The following is a 21,997-nucleotide window of genomic DNA, read 5'->3' as shown; positions in this document are numbered from 1 at the left end:
AAGATGATGTTTCAACTGTAGAAGCTTCATGAGTTCTTCCTCGTTGCTCAACTTGAAATGTTTAATTGCTACAATCGGGATTTACCTATATGGCTCCCATAGGAATTTGCCTGAACTTTTCCAATCTCCATAATTTCAACTTGAAATTCCATAAATGTGCACATCCCTGGCCTTGAATATTATTCCCTCAATGTATCCCATTATCTGTCAAGCTGACCAGTATATTGTAATATGCATTACTCTCAACTGTATTGTCTGCAGGGGTAAAAAGCCAACATTGATAATGGAATACCCTCCCCAGCCCAGAACATTTAAGCTCTTGATCATTGTTTAAGCTTGCAGATCACAGGATATTGTGTGCAGAGTACTGAATGGAATGCCAGTCATTAGGAAACACAGAGATTTTGTTGCATTCAGAAACCTGATGGTGGAGGGGAAGAAGCTCTTCCTAAAATATTGAAAGTGTTTCTTTAGTCTCCTCCCTGATGGTAGCAATGAAATAAGGGGAACATACTGGGTGATGGCAGCTCTCAATGATGGATGCCACCTTTTTTCAAGCATTGCCTTTTGAAGATGCCCCTGTTGCTGGGGAGGATAGTGCCCATGACGAAGCTGGATGAGTTTTCAACTTACTGCAGCTTTTTTGAGGCATGTGCAATGGCCCCTCCATACCAGACGGTAATGCAATCAGTTAGAATGCTGTCCATGGTACGTCTGTCGATGGAGTTGTTAGAGTCTTTCTCCGAAAACCAAATCTCCGAAAACACCCAAAGAAATATGATGAGTTGTCTTCATAAATGCAGGCAGTGACTAGTGGGGTACCGCAAGGCTCAGTGCTGGGACCCCAGTTGTTTACAATATATATTCATGTAAATTAATAAATATATTAATGATTTAGACGAGGGAATTAAATGCAGCATCTCCAAGTTTGCGGATGACACGAAGCTGGGCGGCAGTGTTAGCTGTGAGGAGGATGCTAAGAGGATGCAGGGTGACTTGGATAGATTAGGTGAGTGGGCAAATTCATGGCAGATGCAATTTAATGTGGATAAACGTGAGGTTATCCACTTTGGTGGCAAGAACAGGAAAACAGATTATTATCTGAACGGTGGCCTGTTAGGAAAAGGGGAGATGCAACGAGACCTGGGTGTCATTGTACACCAGTCATTCAAAGTGGGCATGCAGGTACAGCAGGTGGTGAAAAGGGCAAATGGTATGTTGGCATTCATAACAAAATGATTTGAGTACAGGAGCAGGGAGGTTCTACTGCAGTTGTACAAGGCCTTGGTGAGATCGCACCTAGAGTATTGTTCTGGTCCCCTAATCTGAGGAAAGACATTCTTGCCATAGAAGGAGTACACAGAAAGTTCACCAGATTGATTCTTGGGACGGCAGGACTTTTATATGAAGAAAGACTGGATCGACTAGGCTTATACTCACTGGAATTTAGAAGACTGAGTGGGGATCTTATTGAAATGTATAAAATTCTAAAGGGATTGGACAGGCTAGATGCAGGAAGGTTGTTCCCAATGTTGGGGAAGTCCAGAACGAGGGGTCGCAGTTTAAGGATAAAGGGGAAGCCTTTTAGGACCGAGATGAGGGAAAACTTCTTCACACAGAGTGGTGAATCTGTGGAATTCTCTGCCACAGGAAACAGTTGAGGCCAGTTCATTGGCTATATTTAAGAGGGAGTTAGATATGGCCCTTGTGGCTAAAGGGATCAGGGGGTATGGAGAGAAAGCAGGTACAGGGTTCTGAGTTGGATGATCAGTCATGATCATACTGAATGGCGGTGCAGGCTCAAAGGGCCGAATGGCCTACTCCTGCACCTCTTTTCTATGTTTCTATGTTTCTATCAATACGTTGATCCCAAGATGGATCTTTGGAGATAATGACACCCAGGAACTTGTTTGTGGATGGAAATGCACATTGCACAGCTCTAGTGTCAGCAGTTGCATGTTCTGATGTTGAGAGAAAAGAAACATCAAATGAGCAAACACGATCCCAGTTGGAAATGCCTAAGCCAATTGCAGGATTGGTGTGATTCCACCCAGAAATAATGACGATTGCAAGGTACTTAGGGAAAAGAACAACAATATCTGAAGTAGCAAAGCAGAGTTTACAGCACTCTGTGAGGTAATTCTAGTCTGAATGATCTGCATTTGCAACTGCAGTTCACTTCATAAGTGGTTAACAAGAACATAAAACACATGAGAGCATCTCTGATACTTCCACAGATTTATCCAATAAAATATATTGGCAGAGTTTAAATGGGTTGCCTTACAAAATCATTTTCTGAGGCACAGTTTTGATTAAGGATTCACCATGCTAATAGATCAGATTTCAGAATAATTTCAAAGATGAGGGGAAAAAATCCATCAGCATTAAAAATATGTATGATGCTCATCGTTCTGCTTCATTCCCAGAAATACATGTCTTATACTTCAATCAACTGAGTTCACAGACTAAAGCAGTAAGACTTAGTAAGAATGATAAGAGGGAAATGCAGAAACGGAGAACAGTAAATGTGTTTCTGGAGAAAATGGAAACCAAGCCTCCGTGGTTTCAAAGTAACCAAAGATTACATCGCATGATCTCTTGCTGCCAAGAAAGCAACAGAACTTATCACTAACATCATTTTGAACTAAGGGCTCTCCTGGAGCTGTTATTCAATATGATAAACACCCTACAGTCTAATCATAAATCATTGCTTGATAAATCATGTTTGTACAGATAATTAACATGCTGCTCCTCACCTCATCTCTTTTGCATCTGTAGAAAATTTCATCATAAATTATTTAGCACAACCTCAACATCAGGTCTTCCTTGGATAAGAACCAATGTTGCAGACTTGCCAGTTTTCAAGCATATGTATTAATATCTCCTCCATCTCACACAAGATGGTCCAGAAAAGTAGGATTTGCATGAATGTTTACAGATTGCAGATTGCTTTTGTGTGTGGGTTGCAAATCATATGTCAGTTAGATACTATGTCAGCCAGCGCCGGGAACCAAGAAAAAAAAACTACATTTACCTTTTACATTTCTTTTGCACTCGTTAGTAATTTTAAATCCAAAACTTAAATTAACGATGCCCAATGACTGGGTGAAGCTAGTCTGTGTACATTCTGAAATTGTGAACACTGAGAATTTTGGAGGAGTTGTATGGAACAAAGAAAATATTGCTGGAGCTGCAATGGCTTCTATTAAATTGATCAGCCAAGGCTGGATGATGGAGGACAGTCATTGGAACATGTGTTGTGTAGTCAACCATGTTATTATAATCAGCATTTATTTTATAGTTCTCAACATTCAATTTTAATTCTTCCACAAAGAACTTTTCCAATGCACATTCATACATCTCTGTCTCAGATGATATGTATGGCAGAAACTTAGAATTAATCTAAAGCCCAGATATAGATTAACACTATTTCAACAGGTAGCTGAATTCAGGACTGAATTTTTTAAATTTTGGATGAAAAAGACAAAATGTTAGATTCACCATGATCTATATTCTATGGGTTTTATAAGATTGCAGGGGTTGTTTATGAGATCATAAACATCTGGAGATCAAAGATAGCATTCCACATGTTTCCTATGGCTTGCATTGGTGCACAGTTTAATTTGCAACTCATGAGCAGCACAACTCGTAGGATGAATGCGTGCATTTTCAATGCACATTACTTGCAAAGCCAAGCCTGAAATGCAGAGTCTGCAGGAGTGATGTCAATCTTTGTGCAGCTGAGGCATGTCATAGTTCATTATCAAAGAATGTACACTGTGGAGCATGTACAGGAAATTGAGTCTGAACAGTACAAAGAAGATCCACAGCTCTGTAATTGAAAGAGACAGTAATGTGGTTGGTGCAATGTCTTCACAGTGCCAGCGATCACCCATCGGGATTTGATCTATCTTATTAGTGTTTTTCACATATTAGTCTATACTTAGTATTTTTTTATTATTAATATGTTTTTATTGTGATATTTTTGTACAGCATCAGATCCAGTGTAACATGTCTTTTTTCATTCTCCTTTATACTTGCGTAATGGAAGTGACCTTGAACAATCTTTCATCTTGAATCCTAGCGCTTTCTGTAAGAAGTTTGGATGTTCTCCTTGTGACTGTGCAGGTCTTCCTCTGGCTGTTCTGGTTTCCAAAGACGAACGGTTAGGACCAGTGAGTCGTGTGCGTGCCAGAAGTTGATCCAAGAAGCTGAGGGCTGCTACCAGCACAATCCTCTAACTGTTGGTCTTGATGCAAAAGTGGATGCATTTTACTCAATGTTTCAATATTTTGATACATATTGTTACTAAAGCTAATCTTTTTTTTCTTTGTCTTTATCTTTAAAGGGACATTCAATAGTCCAACTTGTTGTGGATTGAGTTATAGCTGACTTTGTACTGTCTTGGTCATGTCACTTTTCATTTAAAATATGGTGCTTCGGTAGTGTTCCTGCAGATCTCCAATATGATTGGGAGTGGGACAGAGTGCAGAAAGAATGCAGGAGGAGTAATCATGATAGGGGTATAAGAAACAGAAAGGTGTATGTTTACAGTGAGAAGGAAGAGTTCTGAAGAGGAATTGAAGGGTAGGATCTTTTTACGCCAAGAGTGGTTGATAATCTAAAAGATGGTGACATTGGATGCAATTATTATACTTTAGGCAAGCACTTAAATAGGCATGGCATGAAGGATGTAGTCCTAATGTGGGCAAATGGCTGATGGGTAAAGAAGTTTGACATGAACATGGTGAATGAAGGGGTTGTTCCTGTTTTGTACAGCTCTATAGTTTTGACTATAAAAGTCAAGAAGCTCATTTGTAACAAGATAGAAACAAAATTAATTTCCTTCCTATTCTGTTGAGGACAGTAGTTACATCTTCAAGAGTTCAAAAGATTCCAGATTGTTTCATGCCATATCCTGTACACAAGTGCAAGGAGAATGAAATAATTGTTACTCTAGATCCAATGCAGCATAAGATTATCATTACAAAAGATAAATATAAAAAACACAATAATGATACTAAAGACCCATAAAAAATACAAATACATAAAATAGCTTATATACGTAGATTGATTGTATGTCCATAAAGTGACTCTAGATTGTACATAATAAATGACAGGAAATAATAAAGTAGTGTTGATCAGTCTGACTGCATGGGGAAAGTAATTGCTTTTGAGTCTGGTTGTTCTGGCGTGGATGCTATGTAACCTCTTCCCTGATAAAAGTTGGACAAACAGTCCAGCTACATGATGAGTGGGATCTTTCATGATATTACTGGCCTTTTTCTGGCAACTTTCTGTATGTGGATCTCGATGTTGTGTATGCCGGTGCCAGTGATGCATTGGGCAGTTTTGACTACCCATTGCAGAGCCCTCCTGTCTGCCACAGTGCAGTTTCTATACCAAGCAGTGATGCAGCCAATAATCAGAGTTGTGGTGACAGGTGGCAGTCTTTCATCCCACCATAGGTACCTGTACACCGAAACATTCTAAGATATACAGCCGCACAACTGTTGCTCAAAATATTTGCCACAAAATAAGGCTGATAATTATACAAAGCATATTTGAACAACTCTTCACTACAAGTCCACTTTTAGTACCAGTTCTCTGTCCCACCAGGACTTGTGATCCTCTCACTTCAAAGACTAGTAATCTTCTCACTAACAGAGGTAACCCAGAGAGCTCAGTTATCTGTAGCACTCAATGAATTCTCCTGTGAAAGTGACTATAAATTAGGCAAACTGATTAATGTAGCCAGGTTAGCTCACTTGTGCACAGAGAGGGCATCAGCAGCATGAACTGCAACATTGACCTCATTGCCCAGTTGTCCTACTACTGTGTACGTGCAGTGGTCTTTTCAGCTTCCTCATTTTACTTCTTTGGTTTTTTTTTCCTGAGGTCATTTTGATCTCACAAAGGCCTTTTTAGTTATAGGAAGTTTAGGGTGCTATGGTAGCGTAGTGGTTAGCACATCATTATCACAGCACAGGTGATCCGGGTTCACTTCTGCCACTCTCTGTTCTCCTCGTAACTGTTTTGGGATCCTTATTTAAGAAAGACTGCTGGCCGGTGGTGTAGAGGTATTTGCACTGGGCTTCGAGGTGAGAAGCCCTGGGTTTGAATCAGGCCGGCTCCTTGCAGGCTTTCCATCCTTGCTGGGTTGAGCTTTGAGCTAGCAACATGGCCTCACAAAAATAACAAATGCTAAAGAAATGGCAGGGTTGTTGCCTGAAGCACCTCAAGGCGCGGAGGGGAATAACAAAGAAAATTTAAGGAAGGATGCGCTGACATTGGAGAGGGTTCAGAGGAAGTTCACAAGGAATGATTCCAGGAATAAAGGGGTTATTGCAATTGAAGGGTATGAGCTTGTACTTGCTGGAATTTCGAAGAATTGTGATGGGGCCGTGGATTTCATTGAAACCTATCAAATGTTGAAAGCCCTAGATAGAGTGGAGAGGATGTTTCCTTTGGTGGGGGAGTCTAGGACCAGAGGGCACAACCTCAAAATAGTGGGACATCCATTTAGAACAAAGATGAGGAGGAATTTCTTTAGTCAGAGGGTGCTAAATCTGGAATTCATTGCCACAGGTCGCTATGGAGGTCAGGTCATATGGAGCATTTAAGGTGGAAATTGACAGGTTCTTGATTAGTCAGGGCGAGAAAGGTTATGGGGAGAAGTAAGAGAACGGCAGTAAGAGGGAAATCATGGAGCAAACGCAATGGGCCAAATGGCCTAATTCTGCTCCCATGTCTCGTGGTTTTGGTTTCCTCCAACTGTTCCAGTTAATATTCTAAAAAGATGTACAGATTAGTAGGTTAATTGGTCACATGGGTGTAATTGGACTATGCAGGCTTATAGCATGCAAAAAGGCATGTTACATGTGCTGTATCTATAAATTTAAAAAATAGTCGTGGGAAATCTATCTTGTTGTTATCCCTATAGAATCAGTGGTGGTTTCTCCAGTGGACCAATCCAATTGACTCTCTTGGCAGATCAGTTCTGAGATTGTCAAGATTGTCAGACAGGTGAGTAAGTCAATAAAGTTGATGTTAGCAGATTCTCGCAGACTCCCATTTTACAGGCAAAGAGACAGACTTCACCAGTATGAGGCCTGGTTGGTTGGGTCAGCCATGGATGTCGTGTCCCACCTATTTACATGATATAAGACTATAATATTATAAGATTTAGGAGTAAAATTAGGCCATTTGGTCCATCAAATTTGCACTACATTCTCATCATGGCTGAACTAAATTTCCTCTCAGCTCCAGTCTCCTGCCTTCTCCCTGTATCCTTTCATGCCCTGACCAATCAAGAATCTAACAACCTCTGCCTTAAATATACATGAAGAATTGGCCTCCACAGTACGCCACATCAACTGATCCTCCTTTATTTATCCTGCTTGTTATTTCATCAAAGAATTCCAACTGGCCTATAGTTTGTTTTCTTCGACTTCTCTCCCTTCTTGAAGAGTGGAGTGCCATTTGCAATGTTCCAGTCTTCTGGTAACATTGCTGGATCTAGTTATTCTTGAAAGATCATTACTAATGACTCCACAATCCTTTTGGCCTCCGCTTTCAGAATCCTGGGGTGTACACTATCTTGTCCAGATGATCTATCTACATTCAGACTTTCCAGTTTCCCAAGAACCTTCTCCTTGGTTATGATAACTTCACACACTTCAAGCCCCTGACAGCTGGAACTTCCACCGTAGTGTTAGTGTCCTCCACAGCAAAAACTGACGCAAAATACTTATTCAGTTCACCAACTATTTTGTTGTTCCCCATTACTACCTCTCCAGCAGTCTGATATCCACTCTCGCCTCTCTTTTGCACTCTATGTATCTGAAGAAAGTTTTGGTATCCTCTTTAATTTTATTGGCTAGCTTACTTTCAAATTCCTTCTTTAGGAGGCATGGAATCCAAAGAGACCTTGCCATGTGGATCCAGAATTGGCTTGCCCACAGAAGGCAAAGGGTGGTTGTAGATAGTTCATATTCTGCTTGGAGGACAGTGACCAGTGGTGTTCCACAGTGATCCGTTCTGACACCCCTCCTCTTCGTGATTTTGATAAATAACCTGGATGAAGAAGTAGAAAGGTTGGTTAGTAAGTTTGCTGATGACACAAAGATTGGTGGTGTTGCGGATAGTCTGGATGGTTGTCAGAGGTTACAGCAGGACATCATTAGCATGCAAAACTGGGCTGAGAAACGGCAGATGAAGCTCAGCTCAGGTAAGTGTGGAGTGATTCATTTTGGTAGGTCAAATTTGAAGACAGAATATAGTATTAATGGTAAGGATCAGAGAGATCTCGGTGTCTGTATCCATAGGGTATGTCAAAGCTGCTGCGCAGGTTGACAGTGTTGTTTAGAAGGTGTATGGTGTGTTAGCCTTCACCAGCCGTGAGATTGAGTTCAAGCGCCGAAAGTTAATGTTACAGCTATATAAGACTTTGTTCAGACCCCACAGAGTACTGTGTTCAGTTCTGGTCACCTCGTTACAGGAAGGATGTGGATGCTGTAGTGAGAGTGCAGAGGAGATTTACAAGGATGTCGCCTGAATTGGAGGGTGTACCTTATGAGAATAGGCTGAGTAAACTCGGCCTTTTCTCCTTGGGGCGACGGAGGATGAGAGGTGACCTGATAGAGGTGTATAAGATGATGAGAGGCATTGATCATTTGGATAGCCTGAGGTTCTGCCCCAGGGCAGAAATGGCTGACATGAGGGGGCATACTTTTAAGGTGCTTGGAATTAGGTACAAGAGGGATGTCAGGGTAAAGTTTTTCACACACAGAATGGTGGATGTGTGGAATACATTGCCAGTGATGATTGTGCTGGTGGATACAATAGGGTATTTTAAGAGAATCCTAGACAGGTACATGGAGCTTAAAGAAATGGAGGGCTATGTGGTAGGGTAATTCTAGGCAGTTTCCAGAGTAGGCTACATCATTGTGGGCTGAAGGCCCTGTAATGTGCTGTGGATTTCTATGTTCTAAGTTTGCCTTTTTATTGACTTTTTTAGTTATCTTCTGTTGGTTTTTAAAAGCTTCCCAATCCTCTAATTTCCGATTAATTTTTGGTCTATTATATTTCTCCTCTTTTTGGCTTTTATGTTGGCTTTGACTTCTCTTGTTAGCCACCGCTGTATCATCTTTCCTTGAGAATACTTCTTCCTCTTTGGGATGTATATATGCTGTGCCTCTCGAATCGCTCCCAGAAATTCCAACCATTACTGCTCTGTCGTCATCCCTGCCTGTGGTCTTTTCCAACAAACTCTGGCCAACTCTTCTCTCATGCCTCTGTTATTACTCCACGGTAATACTGATACATTTGACGTTATCTTCTCCTTCTCAAATTTCAGGGTGGATTTAATCACTTTCTCTTAAGGGTTCTTTTGCCTTAAGCTCACAAACCAATTCTGGTATATTGCATAACACCCAATCCAGAATAGCTGATCCCCAGTGGGCTCAACCAGGAGATGCTCTAAAAAGCAATTTCATGGGTAATCCAGAAATCCCTCCTCCTGGGATCCAGCACCAACCTAATTTTCCCAATCCACTAACATATTGAAATCCTCCATAACTATTATAACATTGCCCTTTTTGGCATGCATTTTCTATCTCCCTTTGTAATTTGCGGCCTAACTCCCTACGACTGTTTCAGATTTGTATACAACTCCCATCATGGTCTTTTACCCTTGCTGTTCCTTACCTCTATCCACAATGATTCAACACATTCAGACCATATGTCAGCTCTTTCTAACGGTTTGATTTAATTTTTTACAAACAGAACACTGCCTCCCCTCTACCTTCCTGTCCGTCCTTTTCCTACAATGTGTAGCATTAGAAATTAAGCTCCCAGCTATAATCTTCTTTCAGCCATGATTCAGTGATGCCTACAACATCATACCTGCCAATCTGCAACTGTTCATCTGTGGCGACCCATTTCCTGGCGCATCCGAACCGACTCACGATTAGATAGCCTACGGGGGTTTGCGAGCACAGAGCTTTGGAGCCTCTGCGCCATGGGGGGCCGGTTGACAGAGGCTTAAAAGTGAGGCTGAAGTTTTCGAATAAAGTTTTTTCCTTCGACTGCAGTTACCGACTCCGTGTCGTAATTTTAGCGCTGCGTGTAGCACACCGCTACACTTCTACCTTATTCTGTATACTGTGCACATTCCAATATAACACCTTCAGTCCTGTATTCATCTTTTTCAATTTTGTCTGCCTTTTATGTTGCAACTCATCCTGTTGACTGCAATTTTGCCCTTTCAACAGGCTCTCCTCACTACACATTGCCTCATTTTGTAAACCCAGCTACCTCATCTTCAGCAGTATCATTGGCCTATCTGACGATTTTTCTTGCATTGTAATATAGGTAGCTCGGGACATAAGTCACACCATGCTCAACCTTTTGATTCCCAACTTTGCCTGAGATCTGCCTCCATAACCTCCCCACTAACTATACTGGCACTCTGGCTCCCATCCCTTGCAACTCTAGTTTAAACCCCATTGTTTAAACCTTTCCACTAGGATATTAGTCCCCCCTCCAGTTCAGGTGCAAACCATCCCATCTGTATAGGTCCCATCCTCCCTGGAAGAGAGTCTTTACTATTCCAAATATCTTATTCCCTCCCTCCTACACCAACTCCTTAGCCACATATTAAACTGTTTAATCTTCCCAGTGCTGACCTCACCATCACATGGCACGGGAAGTAATCATGAGATCACCACCCTGTAGGTCCCGTCCATTAACTTAGCACCTGACTCCCTGTGCAGAACCTCGTCACTCATCCTACCCATGTCATTGGTGCCTACGTGGACCATGACTTTTGACTGTTCACCCTCCCACATAAGAATGCTGAGGACTCAATCTGTGATATCCTGGAACCTGACAACATATTATCTGGTAATCTCATTCTTGCCCACAGAACCTCCTGCCCATTCCCTTAACTAGTGAAACCCCTACCACCATCGTGTTCCTCTTCTCCCCTCTTCCCATCTGAGTCACAGAAGCAGACTCAGTGCCAAAGACCCAACCACTATGACTTTCTTCTGTTAGGTCATTACCCCCCCCCCCCTGACAATATCCAAAGTGATACACCTGTTGTTGAGGGGGATGCTACAGCTACCCTACACTGGCTCCTTAAACCCTTTACCCTTCCGGACTGTCACCCAGTTTCCTGTGTCCTGCACGCTGGATGTAACTACCTCTCTCTATGTCCTATCTATCACCCTTTCAGCCTCCCATTGTACTATGCAACCTTATACACAAGCCAGGGTAGTACAATATGGAGATCAAGCAGTTGTCCATGTCGCAGGCTCCCTCTGCCTATGCTGCTGAAGAATCCAAAGGAACAGCAACGGCTGATACAGTTTAGCACCAGCGCTGTCTCAGGAGTTGCCTGTTGGCACTCATCTCATTGCAGAACTGCTTTAGGGACGCCAGCTGTGGATTCTTCCTCAGAGTTTACTCCCGAAGCCTTCCCCATGAGTGAATATATGGTATCCAAATGGCAGCAGAGGTTTGAGACCAGAGTTTTCCTTCTCCTGAATGAGCCCCATCCTCCTGAAGCGACTGTTTTTAAGGTGCTAGTAATTGTCCTTTTCCCCTTCTCCTATCAGTAGAAATAGTTCCACTGGATTTAATAGCTAAGCCACACGTGAAAGGCAGGAGCTTGTTGTCAGAGGCTATTTGAATCACGTGGCATAGGGAGCATTTAATAGATAGTGGGAGTTTATCCCCGCTACGTCCTACATCTCCCAGCTATAACAACATTAGGGAACCCTTCACCAGTACCACCCTGGAAATATGCCATCTTGCTAGCAGGGTAAACAACCTGAGGGCAATATATGAGGAGTGCAGAAGGACACCTGACTTACCTTTGAATGCAGTGGTCAAGGAGTGGTCATTCAGAATCAGGTTTAATGTCACCGGCATATGCCGTGAAATTTGTTGTCATTGCAGCAGCAGTACAATGCAATACATAATAATAGAAAAAAACATGAATTATAGTTAGTATATATATTAGATAAATTAAATAAATAGTCCAAAAATAGAAATAAAAAAGTAATGAGGTAGTGTTCATGGGTTTAATGTCCATTCAGAAATCATATGACAAATGGGAAGACGCTGTTCCTGTATCATTACCTATGTGCCTTCAGGCTTCTGTACCTCTTTCCTGATGGTAGCAATGAGAACAAGGCATGACCTGGCTGATGAGGGTCCTTAATGATGGATGCCACCCTTTTTGAGGCATCACTCCTTGAAGATGTCCTGGATACACCAGAGGCTAGTGTCCACGTATCTGACTAAGCTTACAAGTCACTGCAGTTTATCTCCATCCCCCATACCAGAAAGTGATCCAACCAGTTAAAGTGCTCTCCACAGTACATCTGTAGAAATTTGAAGTCTTTTAAGTGACATACCAAATCTCTTCAAACTCCTATGAAACATAGCCACTGTCATGCCTACTTGGTAGCTGCATTGATACGCTGGGTCCAGGATTGATCTTCAGAGACTACAGGTATGACTAACAGCAGCAATAGAGCTAAGTGATCTCATGAGCATTGGATCAGCTCAAAGTTGTGCAATTCTGCCAAGTTGTGAATGGTGGTTGACACATGAGGAAGAGCCTTCAAAAAAACCCCTCTTCCTTAAGAATGGTGTTCCTTGCATTCCATTGATAAGGACAACGCATTTCATAATCATCTCCAGCCAGAAATATGGAGTTGGCTATCTCGATCGACTTCCTTTTGAGATTCCCACTATCACCACGACATTTTTTTCGCAAGTTTAATTCACTCCACGTTATATCAAGAAATAGTTGAGATTACTGGATTTTGTCTTTGCTACACTATTAATCTGCCTAGTCCAAGCAAACTGCACCCTTCATACCCCTTCCATCAATGTCCCTATCCATATTTCTCGGAAATATTGAGATCATCTCACATCCACCACTTATGCTAGCAGCTCATTCCATACTCTGAACATTCTCCATGTGAAGAAATTCCCCCTCATTTTCCACTTAAACATTTCACCTTTCACTCCCAACCCATGATCAGTAGTTCTAGTCTGACCCAACCTTAGTGGAAAAAGCCTGCTTGCATTTACCCTGTCTATACCACTCATAATGTTGTATATCTCTATCAAATCTCCCCTTGTTCTTCTATGCTTTAAGGAATAAAGTCCTAAGCTATTCAACCTTTCCCTATAACTCAAGCCCTAAAGTCCTGGCAGCATCCTTGTTAATTTTCTCTGCACTCTGTCAATCTTACTGGTATCTTTCCTGTAAGTGTGTGGTCAAAACAGCACACAATATTCCAAATTAGGCCTCCCCAACATCTTACACAACTTCAGCATTACATCCCAACTTCTAAATTCAATACTTTTATGTATAAACGCCAATGTGCCAGGAGCTTTTTTTATACCCCAATCAACCCGAGATGCTACTTTTAAGGAATTATGGATCTGTATTCCCAGATTCCTCAGTTCCCTAATGCTCACCGTATAATTCCTACCCTGGTTTGTTCTCCCAAAGTGCAAAACCATAAGACCATAAGGAGCAGAGTTAGAACATTCAGCCCACCAAATCTGCTCCACCATTGTGTCATGGCAGACCCTGGACCCCACTCAACCCCATGCACCTACCTTCTCACCGTAACACCTTACACTTGCCTGCATTAAATTCCACCTACTGAGATCTTAAACAGCGAAAACGTGCACATACTCGGCCAATCTCTGAAAATGACAGATGATTTTCTTTAGAGAACACGAGAGAACGGATTGTTTTTAATAAGTCAGTTTGACAGTTAAATTGTGATGGTGGGTCTTAATCTAATGTCCTGTAAATTAATAATCCAGTATACTAAATTACCACGCCATTATACCATAACTCATTGGACAATACTTACATTGACAAAAACCATAAAGATTATACACATTTTGTATGCACTTTAAAATTTATTCTGAAAATGAATTAGTTAATAAAGACTTCAACTTCTAAAAATAATTCATATTTTGTGCATCACCATTAAGTAATTCAATTGACAGAGTAGGCTTATTATATTTGAAATGCATATAAATATTTCCATATAGTTTTTATTACAAAGAAGTTGTAGAAGATAGAATTCATAATATAACCAATTTTATTTGGACACATTTTGCTTTACTAACCTGTTATGCCATTTATATCTGAGGTGGAACAAATGGTTCCTGATTGAATAGGTACTGTACATGGACTGATACTGTTTGGTGACAATTTCTTTTTTAAAAAAAGAACAAACTGACATAAACTCAAAAGATTCTGCAGATGTTGGAAATCTTGAGCAACACACAGAATGCTTGAGGAGTTCAGCAAGTCAGGCGGCATCTACAGAGGGGAATAAACAGGTGCTGCTTCAGGCTGAGACCCTGTATGCCTAATATACTCTTCAAGGACACCTTTTTAAGAAGGATTACTATCTTCACTCTGAGCTTGAAATTTTTCTCGCACAGATGGAAAGGTTATATATAAAATGTTGCAAGCACCTTTTGCTGACATCCAGTTGGATCAATCAAGTGACGGGAGAATGGAAGAAAATGTCAAGACTGCTTTCAGTCAGCTCAATGACAACATCATTGAATCAATGCAGCAAGAACTGTCCAATGTAAATGTTATAAAGCTTTATTAAAGTGCAGGAACACTTTGAGTTCAGGTGGCTTCAGTTTAACAAATTAACACAAAGTGACAAATTAATGTTGAATGCACAAGTTATAATCATTCTAGTAGGCTTAGAATAAAAATGTTATAGGCATCCAGGTTATAATTTCAACCATAAATCCAAGTGCACACTGAACATATAAAATTATATAATAATTATGCAGGAATACGAAAGGTACCATTTAGAACCTCAGCCACATCAATAAAAATGTTTAAATTACACTCTGCTTACTTGCCAAGCCAGAATAAAACATTGTTTGTAAACAACTAAAATAATCAAGGTGATTTGGAAAATGCTGCTAACTTTTCATGTACACATAAACTCCAAGGTTTACTATCAGCTTTAAGCTTGCATCTACACCAAACTTTTTAATCAGAGTTATGACAAAGGCTTAAATAAAAATGACTTTAATGTAGCATTTCAGTAAAGGGAAGTAACGCCATCTTAAGATTACAACTAGCATGGAAATGTCTTTCAGTGGATCATAACCTCCACTCACTGTCCATTCTTCCACTTGTGAGATCTAAAGCAAACTTGGTTTGCATTTTAGTTTGAATACTTAAAATCGAATTTACCGATAAAATCATTACTCAAATATTATTCTGTGATCCATTGAAAATTTACCCTGAAAATCATTGCAAAACTTTTTATTTGTGTTAACCAGTGCCTGACATTTTTCTGCTTCTAACTAATTATTATGGTTATTTTTATATTTTTGCCTTAAGTAAATTTGAACAAAAACAATGCTACCTTTTCATATTTTCTCAAAATAATTTCTTCCAGCTGCTGCTACAGTTCCATTTCCTCACCACCTCTTCCTAAAATGCAAGGTTTTGGCTCCAGCTTCTGCACAAGAACTGTTTTTCCTTCTCCATCCCACCAAAAGCAGTGTACCTTTAGCCTCAGGGTGTATGCAGAAAATAAACAAATAGACAGGTCCCCTCGAGCTGCTGGGTGGCAGATATCATTATGAAAAGAGAGGGGAAGAGAAAAATAACTTTATAACCAATAATGAAGTGCAAAGGATGGAAACCAAAGAAATCATAGGGTAGGATACCAGAGTAGATGCACTTGCGTACAAGCTGGTAAAGGGCAAAGAGAGCTGTGAATCCATGTTTTCAGAGTGACCTCCTGTTACAGAGTGACGTGTAATTAAAGATTGAAGCGACAGTGGAAAGAATTTCCGGTTAAGGAAAAGAGAGTGGAAAGGGGACAAGTAGATTTAGAAGTATTAGATTGGAGGGAGAACATTGGTGGAAGAATTACATTTTAAAAACAGCTACTCTTCTCAAAATAGCACGTGTAAAATAAAACTAGATCATCAAGGAAATAAAATGTTCCAAATATTTCATTTAGTAATCAGAAAGTGTTTTCTAATTTCAAACCAAACTGGCAGCATAATTGATATGATTGATAGAGACGAAATAACTTCCATTTGGGCTTGAGACACAACCAGTTCACCAGTTTACTTCAGAATTTCTTAGCTTAAATTTAATTTCATTCCTTCTCAACATGGGCGACTTTTGGTGCACAGAACAATTTGAATACTTTAAGTGTAGCAAAGGTAACGTTGCCCACACACTGAGAGTTATCAGATCAGTGCACTGAACAATTGTTGGTTCACATCCTAAGTCAATGAGTGACTGGGCCTGAAGGAAATTTGAATCATATGGCGATTGGAATCAGGGTGGAGGTACTGCCTGTGGGGCTTGGAATATAATACCCTGCTCTTTAGAAGAACATTAATTAAAACTAAATAATACTCAATCACTTTTAAGCACTCTCGTTATAAGGACAGCCTGCTGGATCATTCAGTGCCTGATAGAAAAGGGTGGAACATCTGTGCTGGAATCCAGCAATGGTGAGGTACAGGAAGTGGGTATGCGACTCAATAATGAATAGCCTTGCATCAGGTGAGTCTCAGCATTAACAGAGCTCGCTGTCTGTGTTAGGTCAGTTAAAAGGGGATTCCAGTCCCAAAACACTTGTCAGTACACTGATGAAACCGAATAAGAAATAAATGCACAACAATTATTCTCCACGGAGATTATTTCAGCATGAGCACAGTGGATGCATCAGTCAGTCAAAAGCTTTTTAATGAAAAGTGGTTGACGGCCCCGGGCTTTGTTCACTGAAATTCAGAAGAATGAGGGGTGACCTCATCAAAACCTATTGAATATTGATAGGCCTCGATAGAGTAGATGTGGAGAGGATGTTTCCTGTGAAAAGGAAGCTTACACCAGAGGACACAGTCTCAAAATAGAGGCACGTCTTGAGCTCAAGAATGGTGAATCTGTGGAATTTGCTGTCATGGGCTGCTGTTGAGGCCATGTCACTGGGTATATTTAAGGCAGAAGTTGATAGATTCCTGATTAGTCAGGGCATGAAGGATTATAAGGAGAAGGCATAAAATTGGGTCCGAGAGAGAAAATGGATCAGCCATGATGAAAGGGTGGAGCAGACTTGACAGACCAAATGGCCTAATTTTGCTCCTATATCTTATCAACTTATGGTCTAAAAGCTTTTCTGTGGTTCAAACTAAAAGTTAAACTTAACCTCTGTGATTATTTCATGACGTACTCCATTGTTCCAATTTTCTGACATTTATTGCAGCACAGATTCATTCGGTGATAATAGTCTCTATTTTGAAAAGCGAGAATTTTTTCCGTTCGGTTTCAATGGTTGGAGCACCAATGGGCACCACTTGGTTCTTCACGTCCCCCATCCAATGCTTCAATTGACTTCATGCACAGAGTTGGTACAACTAGAAATGCTGACTAGAGACATATTTGTCTGCCCAATTGCTTTTGGCTGAAAGCAATTAGAGCTTGGAATTTGGCATGTTGTCAGAACCAATAAAGACGATGATTAGATAGATTAAAATAATGTGGTACATAACTCTTTAAATTATTGCATACTTCATATTTTGCAAACCATATATTGTTTATGTATTTGCTGCTGGCTTTTCACATATTACACAGATCATCACAATTTAGTGTTAGGGCATCTGAGATAGAATTTATATTGCAATTTGTGAGCAGCTGTAGGTCGGCTGGTCAATTAGGTCCTGAAGAATTATGTTTACAGAAAATGAATGCTTCCTTTATTTGGGCATTTACTGCAATTCTCTGTACTCTTTCAGAATTTATTACGAGAATGATGGATCAAAACAGATTTCTAATTGCATTGTTGGCAGCAATTTGAAGAACGTGTGAAATTTCTCCAGTGAAATGGAGTTCTGCTATGTGACCTGAGAACGTATGGCAATGAAACAGGTCTAGATCGCTGATATCTGCAGCCAGAACTAAACAAAATATATTTGTATAAGAGTACTTTGATATTATTACCAAAATATATAACTGAAGTGTTCACAGGACTTTAACAATTTCAGTGAATAATTCTATAATGTTGCAGCTCCTACAGAAAAGCATCACACCAAAAAAAAAAATCTGGTAATTTGTCGGTAAGTTTGTTGGGCAGACCTAAATGTTTAATACATGATATTTTTCCTCATTTTGTTTAAATGTTTGATTGCTTAACCATTCCCTGCGCTTGAGCTTAGGCTTGCATGGAGGCATCTTTGCAAAAAATAGTCAAGAACCAGACGATATCCAGGATTGGAAGGCTTATCGTATGAGGAGTGTTTGATGGCTCTGGGCCTTTACTTGCTGGAAGTGATGAGAATGGGAGGGGAGGGGAAATCACATTGAAAGGCCTCGACAGAGTAGATGCGGAGAGAATGCTTCCTATGGCGGGGGAGTCTAAGACAAGAGGACACAGCCACAGAATAGAGGACGATCATTTAGAATGGGGAGGAATTTCTTTCACCAGAGAGTGGTGAGTCTATGGAATTTGTTGCCACAGGCAGCTGTGGAAACTAAGTCTTAGGGTATATTTAAGGCAGAGGTTGATAGATGCTTGATTGGTCAGGGCATGAAGGGATAACGGGGAGAAGGCAGGAGATTGGGGCTGAGAGAGAAATGGATCAGCCATGATGAAATGGCAGAGCAGACTCGATGGGCTAAATAGCCTGATTCGGCTCCTATATTTTATGGTTTTCATCATGGCCAATCTGTTTTCTTCTCAGCCCCAGTTTCCTGCCTTCTCACCATAATCCTTCATGCCCTGACTAATCAAAAATCTATCATTTTCTGTCTTAAGTATACTTGGCCTTCCCTAAGCTGCTTCACATGACTACATTAGTAAAACTATTTGCACCAAATTAGGAATTGGCTCCAGCGCTGCAGCCAAAGGTTTCTACTGAACAAATTCAGTTCAGTCCACAGATATGTTGTTAGTGGCAGAGCCAGGGTTGGTATTAAACCTGTTACATGGTGTTCTTTTGATTAATGGTCTGGGCACAGTATGGAAAGTATATATGTGGATACTCCAAAATCTGAGCAAGAGTGAATCATGTAGTAAAGAGCAATGAAATCTCAAAGATCGCGATGTGCTCAAGGACTGGCTTACAGATTGCCAAATGGTGTTCAATTTAGATAAATGCAAAATCAAGCAAATCAAACAGAACTAAAGATGTAGCCTGCAATTGACAGGCTCTGGAACTGGCTGCAGTGATGACTGGCTTCACGTTTGTGGTCTCACTTTTGTGAATTTTACATACCTGCTTACTTTTATTGTTTGCATGATTTGTTTTTTTTTCCCCAGCACACTGGGTGTTTGATGGTCTTCTTGTATATTGTATACATTCTCTGATATTAAATGGAACAATCAAAACTATATACCAAGTAAGTATCCATGCAGATAGTATTTGGTACATGCTAAACCCCGGCTTAGTTTCATCAACTGAGTGAGCTGGAAAGTAATTTTATTTTACTGTGTCTACTTTTGTTTTGATTATGTTATGTGGGTTCTGGCATGACCTTGGCAGAGTTAGGGCACAGAGAACATATTCAGCCATGATGACTATGCCATCAAATGTAATAGGCTTGCAGAGTCAGCTGGTCTTTCCTCGCAAGTCTATTATGTTTATTCCTATTTATTTATAGTACAGCTCATAACTCTGTAATAAACTAAACTCTTTCAACATATTGATACATTGGTGAGGCCTAATTTGGAGTATTGTGTACAGTTCTGGTTACCTATCTACAGGAAAAAATGTCAATAAGGTTGAAAGAGTACAGAGAAAATTTACAAGTTTTTTTGCTGTGTCTGTAGTTCCTGACTTATAAGGAAAAACTGGATAGATTAGAATTTTATTCCTTGATGCGTAGAAGATTGAGAGAAGATTAGAGGGGTATAGATAAGGTAAATGTAAGCAGGCTTTTTCCACTGAAGTTGGGTGGGACTACTACAAGAGGTCATGGATTAAGGGTGAAAGGTGAAATGCTCAAGGGTAATAAGAGGAGAAACTTTTTCACTCAGAGGGTGATGAGAGTGTGGAACAAGTGTCAGCGCAAGTGGTGCAGCAAGCTGGATTTCAACATGTAAGATACGTTTGGATAGGTACATGGATGGGAAGGGTATGGAGGGCTATGGTCCTGGTGCAGGTCAATGGGAGTAAAGAGTTTAAGTGACTTGGCACAGACTAGATGAGCCAAGGGGCTGTACTTTTCAATGACTTTATATGGAGAAAAGCTAAAGGGATAAACTTCTGTGATATATGAATTAAACCAATATAGTCTCTGTTAGAGGGGGCTAGTGTTTCCAAACAATAATAGTTCAAATGTCCTATGTAAGTGTGGTCTTGTGTGGTATATCATGCTGGAAAGTGCTGAATAATGTAAAAGTTGCATATGTTCTATGAATGCTGCAGTCACAGGTAATACAAATATCGATTGCATCTTGTACTTTAAAAGAATGCATTATTTTGTATAAAACATCTCGCAATGTAACAATATAGAGAAGTCTGTATTGGTCAGGATTTCCATGGGAGGTGTTCCTACAACTGGCGACGTCTGTGCCGAACTCGTCTTAATCGTTTAAGTGACAGATTAATTGGCTGCTTTCCAAATTTCTCCATTATCTCTTTAATTCTTGACAGGTTTGTCCGGGCCAAAACAAAGTGACACGGCGTTGCTCCCATGTCATATCCCACCTCACAGCTTCGGGTTGCACTCGAGTAACCTTCAGCCTTGGCCGTGACCTTGTATTCGCCTGGATTTAAGAGTCGCCAATAGTCCCCGTCAGCAGCTGCAACAAGAGACGCATCCACAGTATTAGGTTACGCTGATTTAACGCACTACAACCTTCAACTGTGACACCACACTTCACACTGCGTCTTCAACAGGGAGACAGGTGCTGATACTTGGCTGCCAACCCAACATGTATTTGATTGCTCTTCAAAATCAGTTGTAGTGCTAGAAGTTTAATTTCTTTTGAAACGGCAATATTTTTATAATGGTTGAAGTGGCTGATAGCATACTGTCTGACTTTTGGCTTGCCCGTTTATATATTGTCAACTGACAGCTAGAAGGCCTTACTGGTGAATGGGTCTAACGGTACTGTGCCTCTGGTAAACTTAGTTTTCCCTATGAAAGTGTAGATTACACAGGTTATTTTCTATGCAGTTTAATCTTAGCATAAAACAATGCATGTTAATTGACAAGATTTCAAACATACGTATAAATGGAATATGAAGCAATACCTCGAACTGTACGACACAGTACAGTCCCTTCAGCCTCTTGATTTTCAGCCAACCAATATAAACTTACTCCATGATCAATCCAACTCTTCCCTCCTACACAGCGCATTACACTCCATTTTTCTTACATCCTTGTGCCTATCTAAGTCTTTGGAATGCCCCCCATGTATTAGCCTCTACCAGCACCTACAGGAGACGGTTTCAGGCACATACCTCTGATATGTCCCCTAATCCTTTTCTCCATTTACCTTCAACAGATGTCATACAGATGTCAGAAAAGTACTGCACAGAAACAGGCCCTTTGGCACATCTAATCCATGGCAGACCATTTAAAGTGCCTAGTTCCATTGACTTGCACCTGGTCCATAGCCCTCCATACCCCTACCATTCATGTATCTATCCAAACTTCTCTGAACGGTTGAAATCAAGCTCACATGCACCACTTGCACTGACAGCTTGTTCCACACTCTCACGACTTCCTGAGTGAAGAAGTTTCCCCTCATGTTCCCCTTAAACTTTCAATCTTTCACCTTTATCCCATGACCTCTAGTTGTAGTCCCAGCCAACCTCATGGAAAAAGCCTGTTTGCATTTACCCTATCTATACCCCACATAATTTTGTATACCTCTATTAAATCCCCTCCCAGTCTTCTATTTTCCAAGGAATAGAGTCCTAACCTATACAATAATAACAGGAA

General features: G+C 40.6%; 1 protein-coding gene across 2 annotated transcripts in view; it reads right to left on the bottom strand.

Moving 5' to 3' along the window:
• Positions 1-15,848: 15,848 nt before the first annotated feature.
• LOC132379621 (inactive carboxypeptidase-like protein X2) overlaps positions 15,849-21,997 on the bottom strand; it is a 188,616-nt gene continuing 182,467 nt past the window's right edge. For both annotated transcript variants that reach the window (XM_059947753.1, XM_059947752.1), the window contains exon 14: positions 15,849-20,849. In XM_059947753.1, coding sequence (XP_059803736.1) covers positions 20,599-20,849 — 251 coding nt within the window. In that variant the 3' untranslated portion in view covers positions 15,849-20,598. The remainder of the gene's footprint in view (positions 20,850-21,997) is intronic.

This window comes from Hypanus sabinus, chromosome 22, assembly GCF_030144855.1.
Source record: "Hypanus sabinus isolate sHypSab1 chromosome 22, sHypSab1.hap1, whole genome shotgun sequence".
Taxonomy (NCBI): Eukaryota; Metazoa; Chordata; class Chondrichthyes; order Myliobatiformes; family Dasyatidae; genus Hypanus; species Hypanus sabinus.
This window is presented reverse-complemented; position numbering and strand designations above follow the sequence as displayed.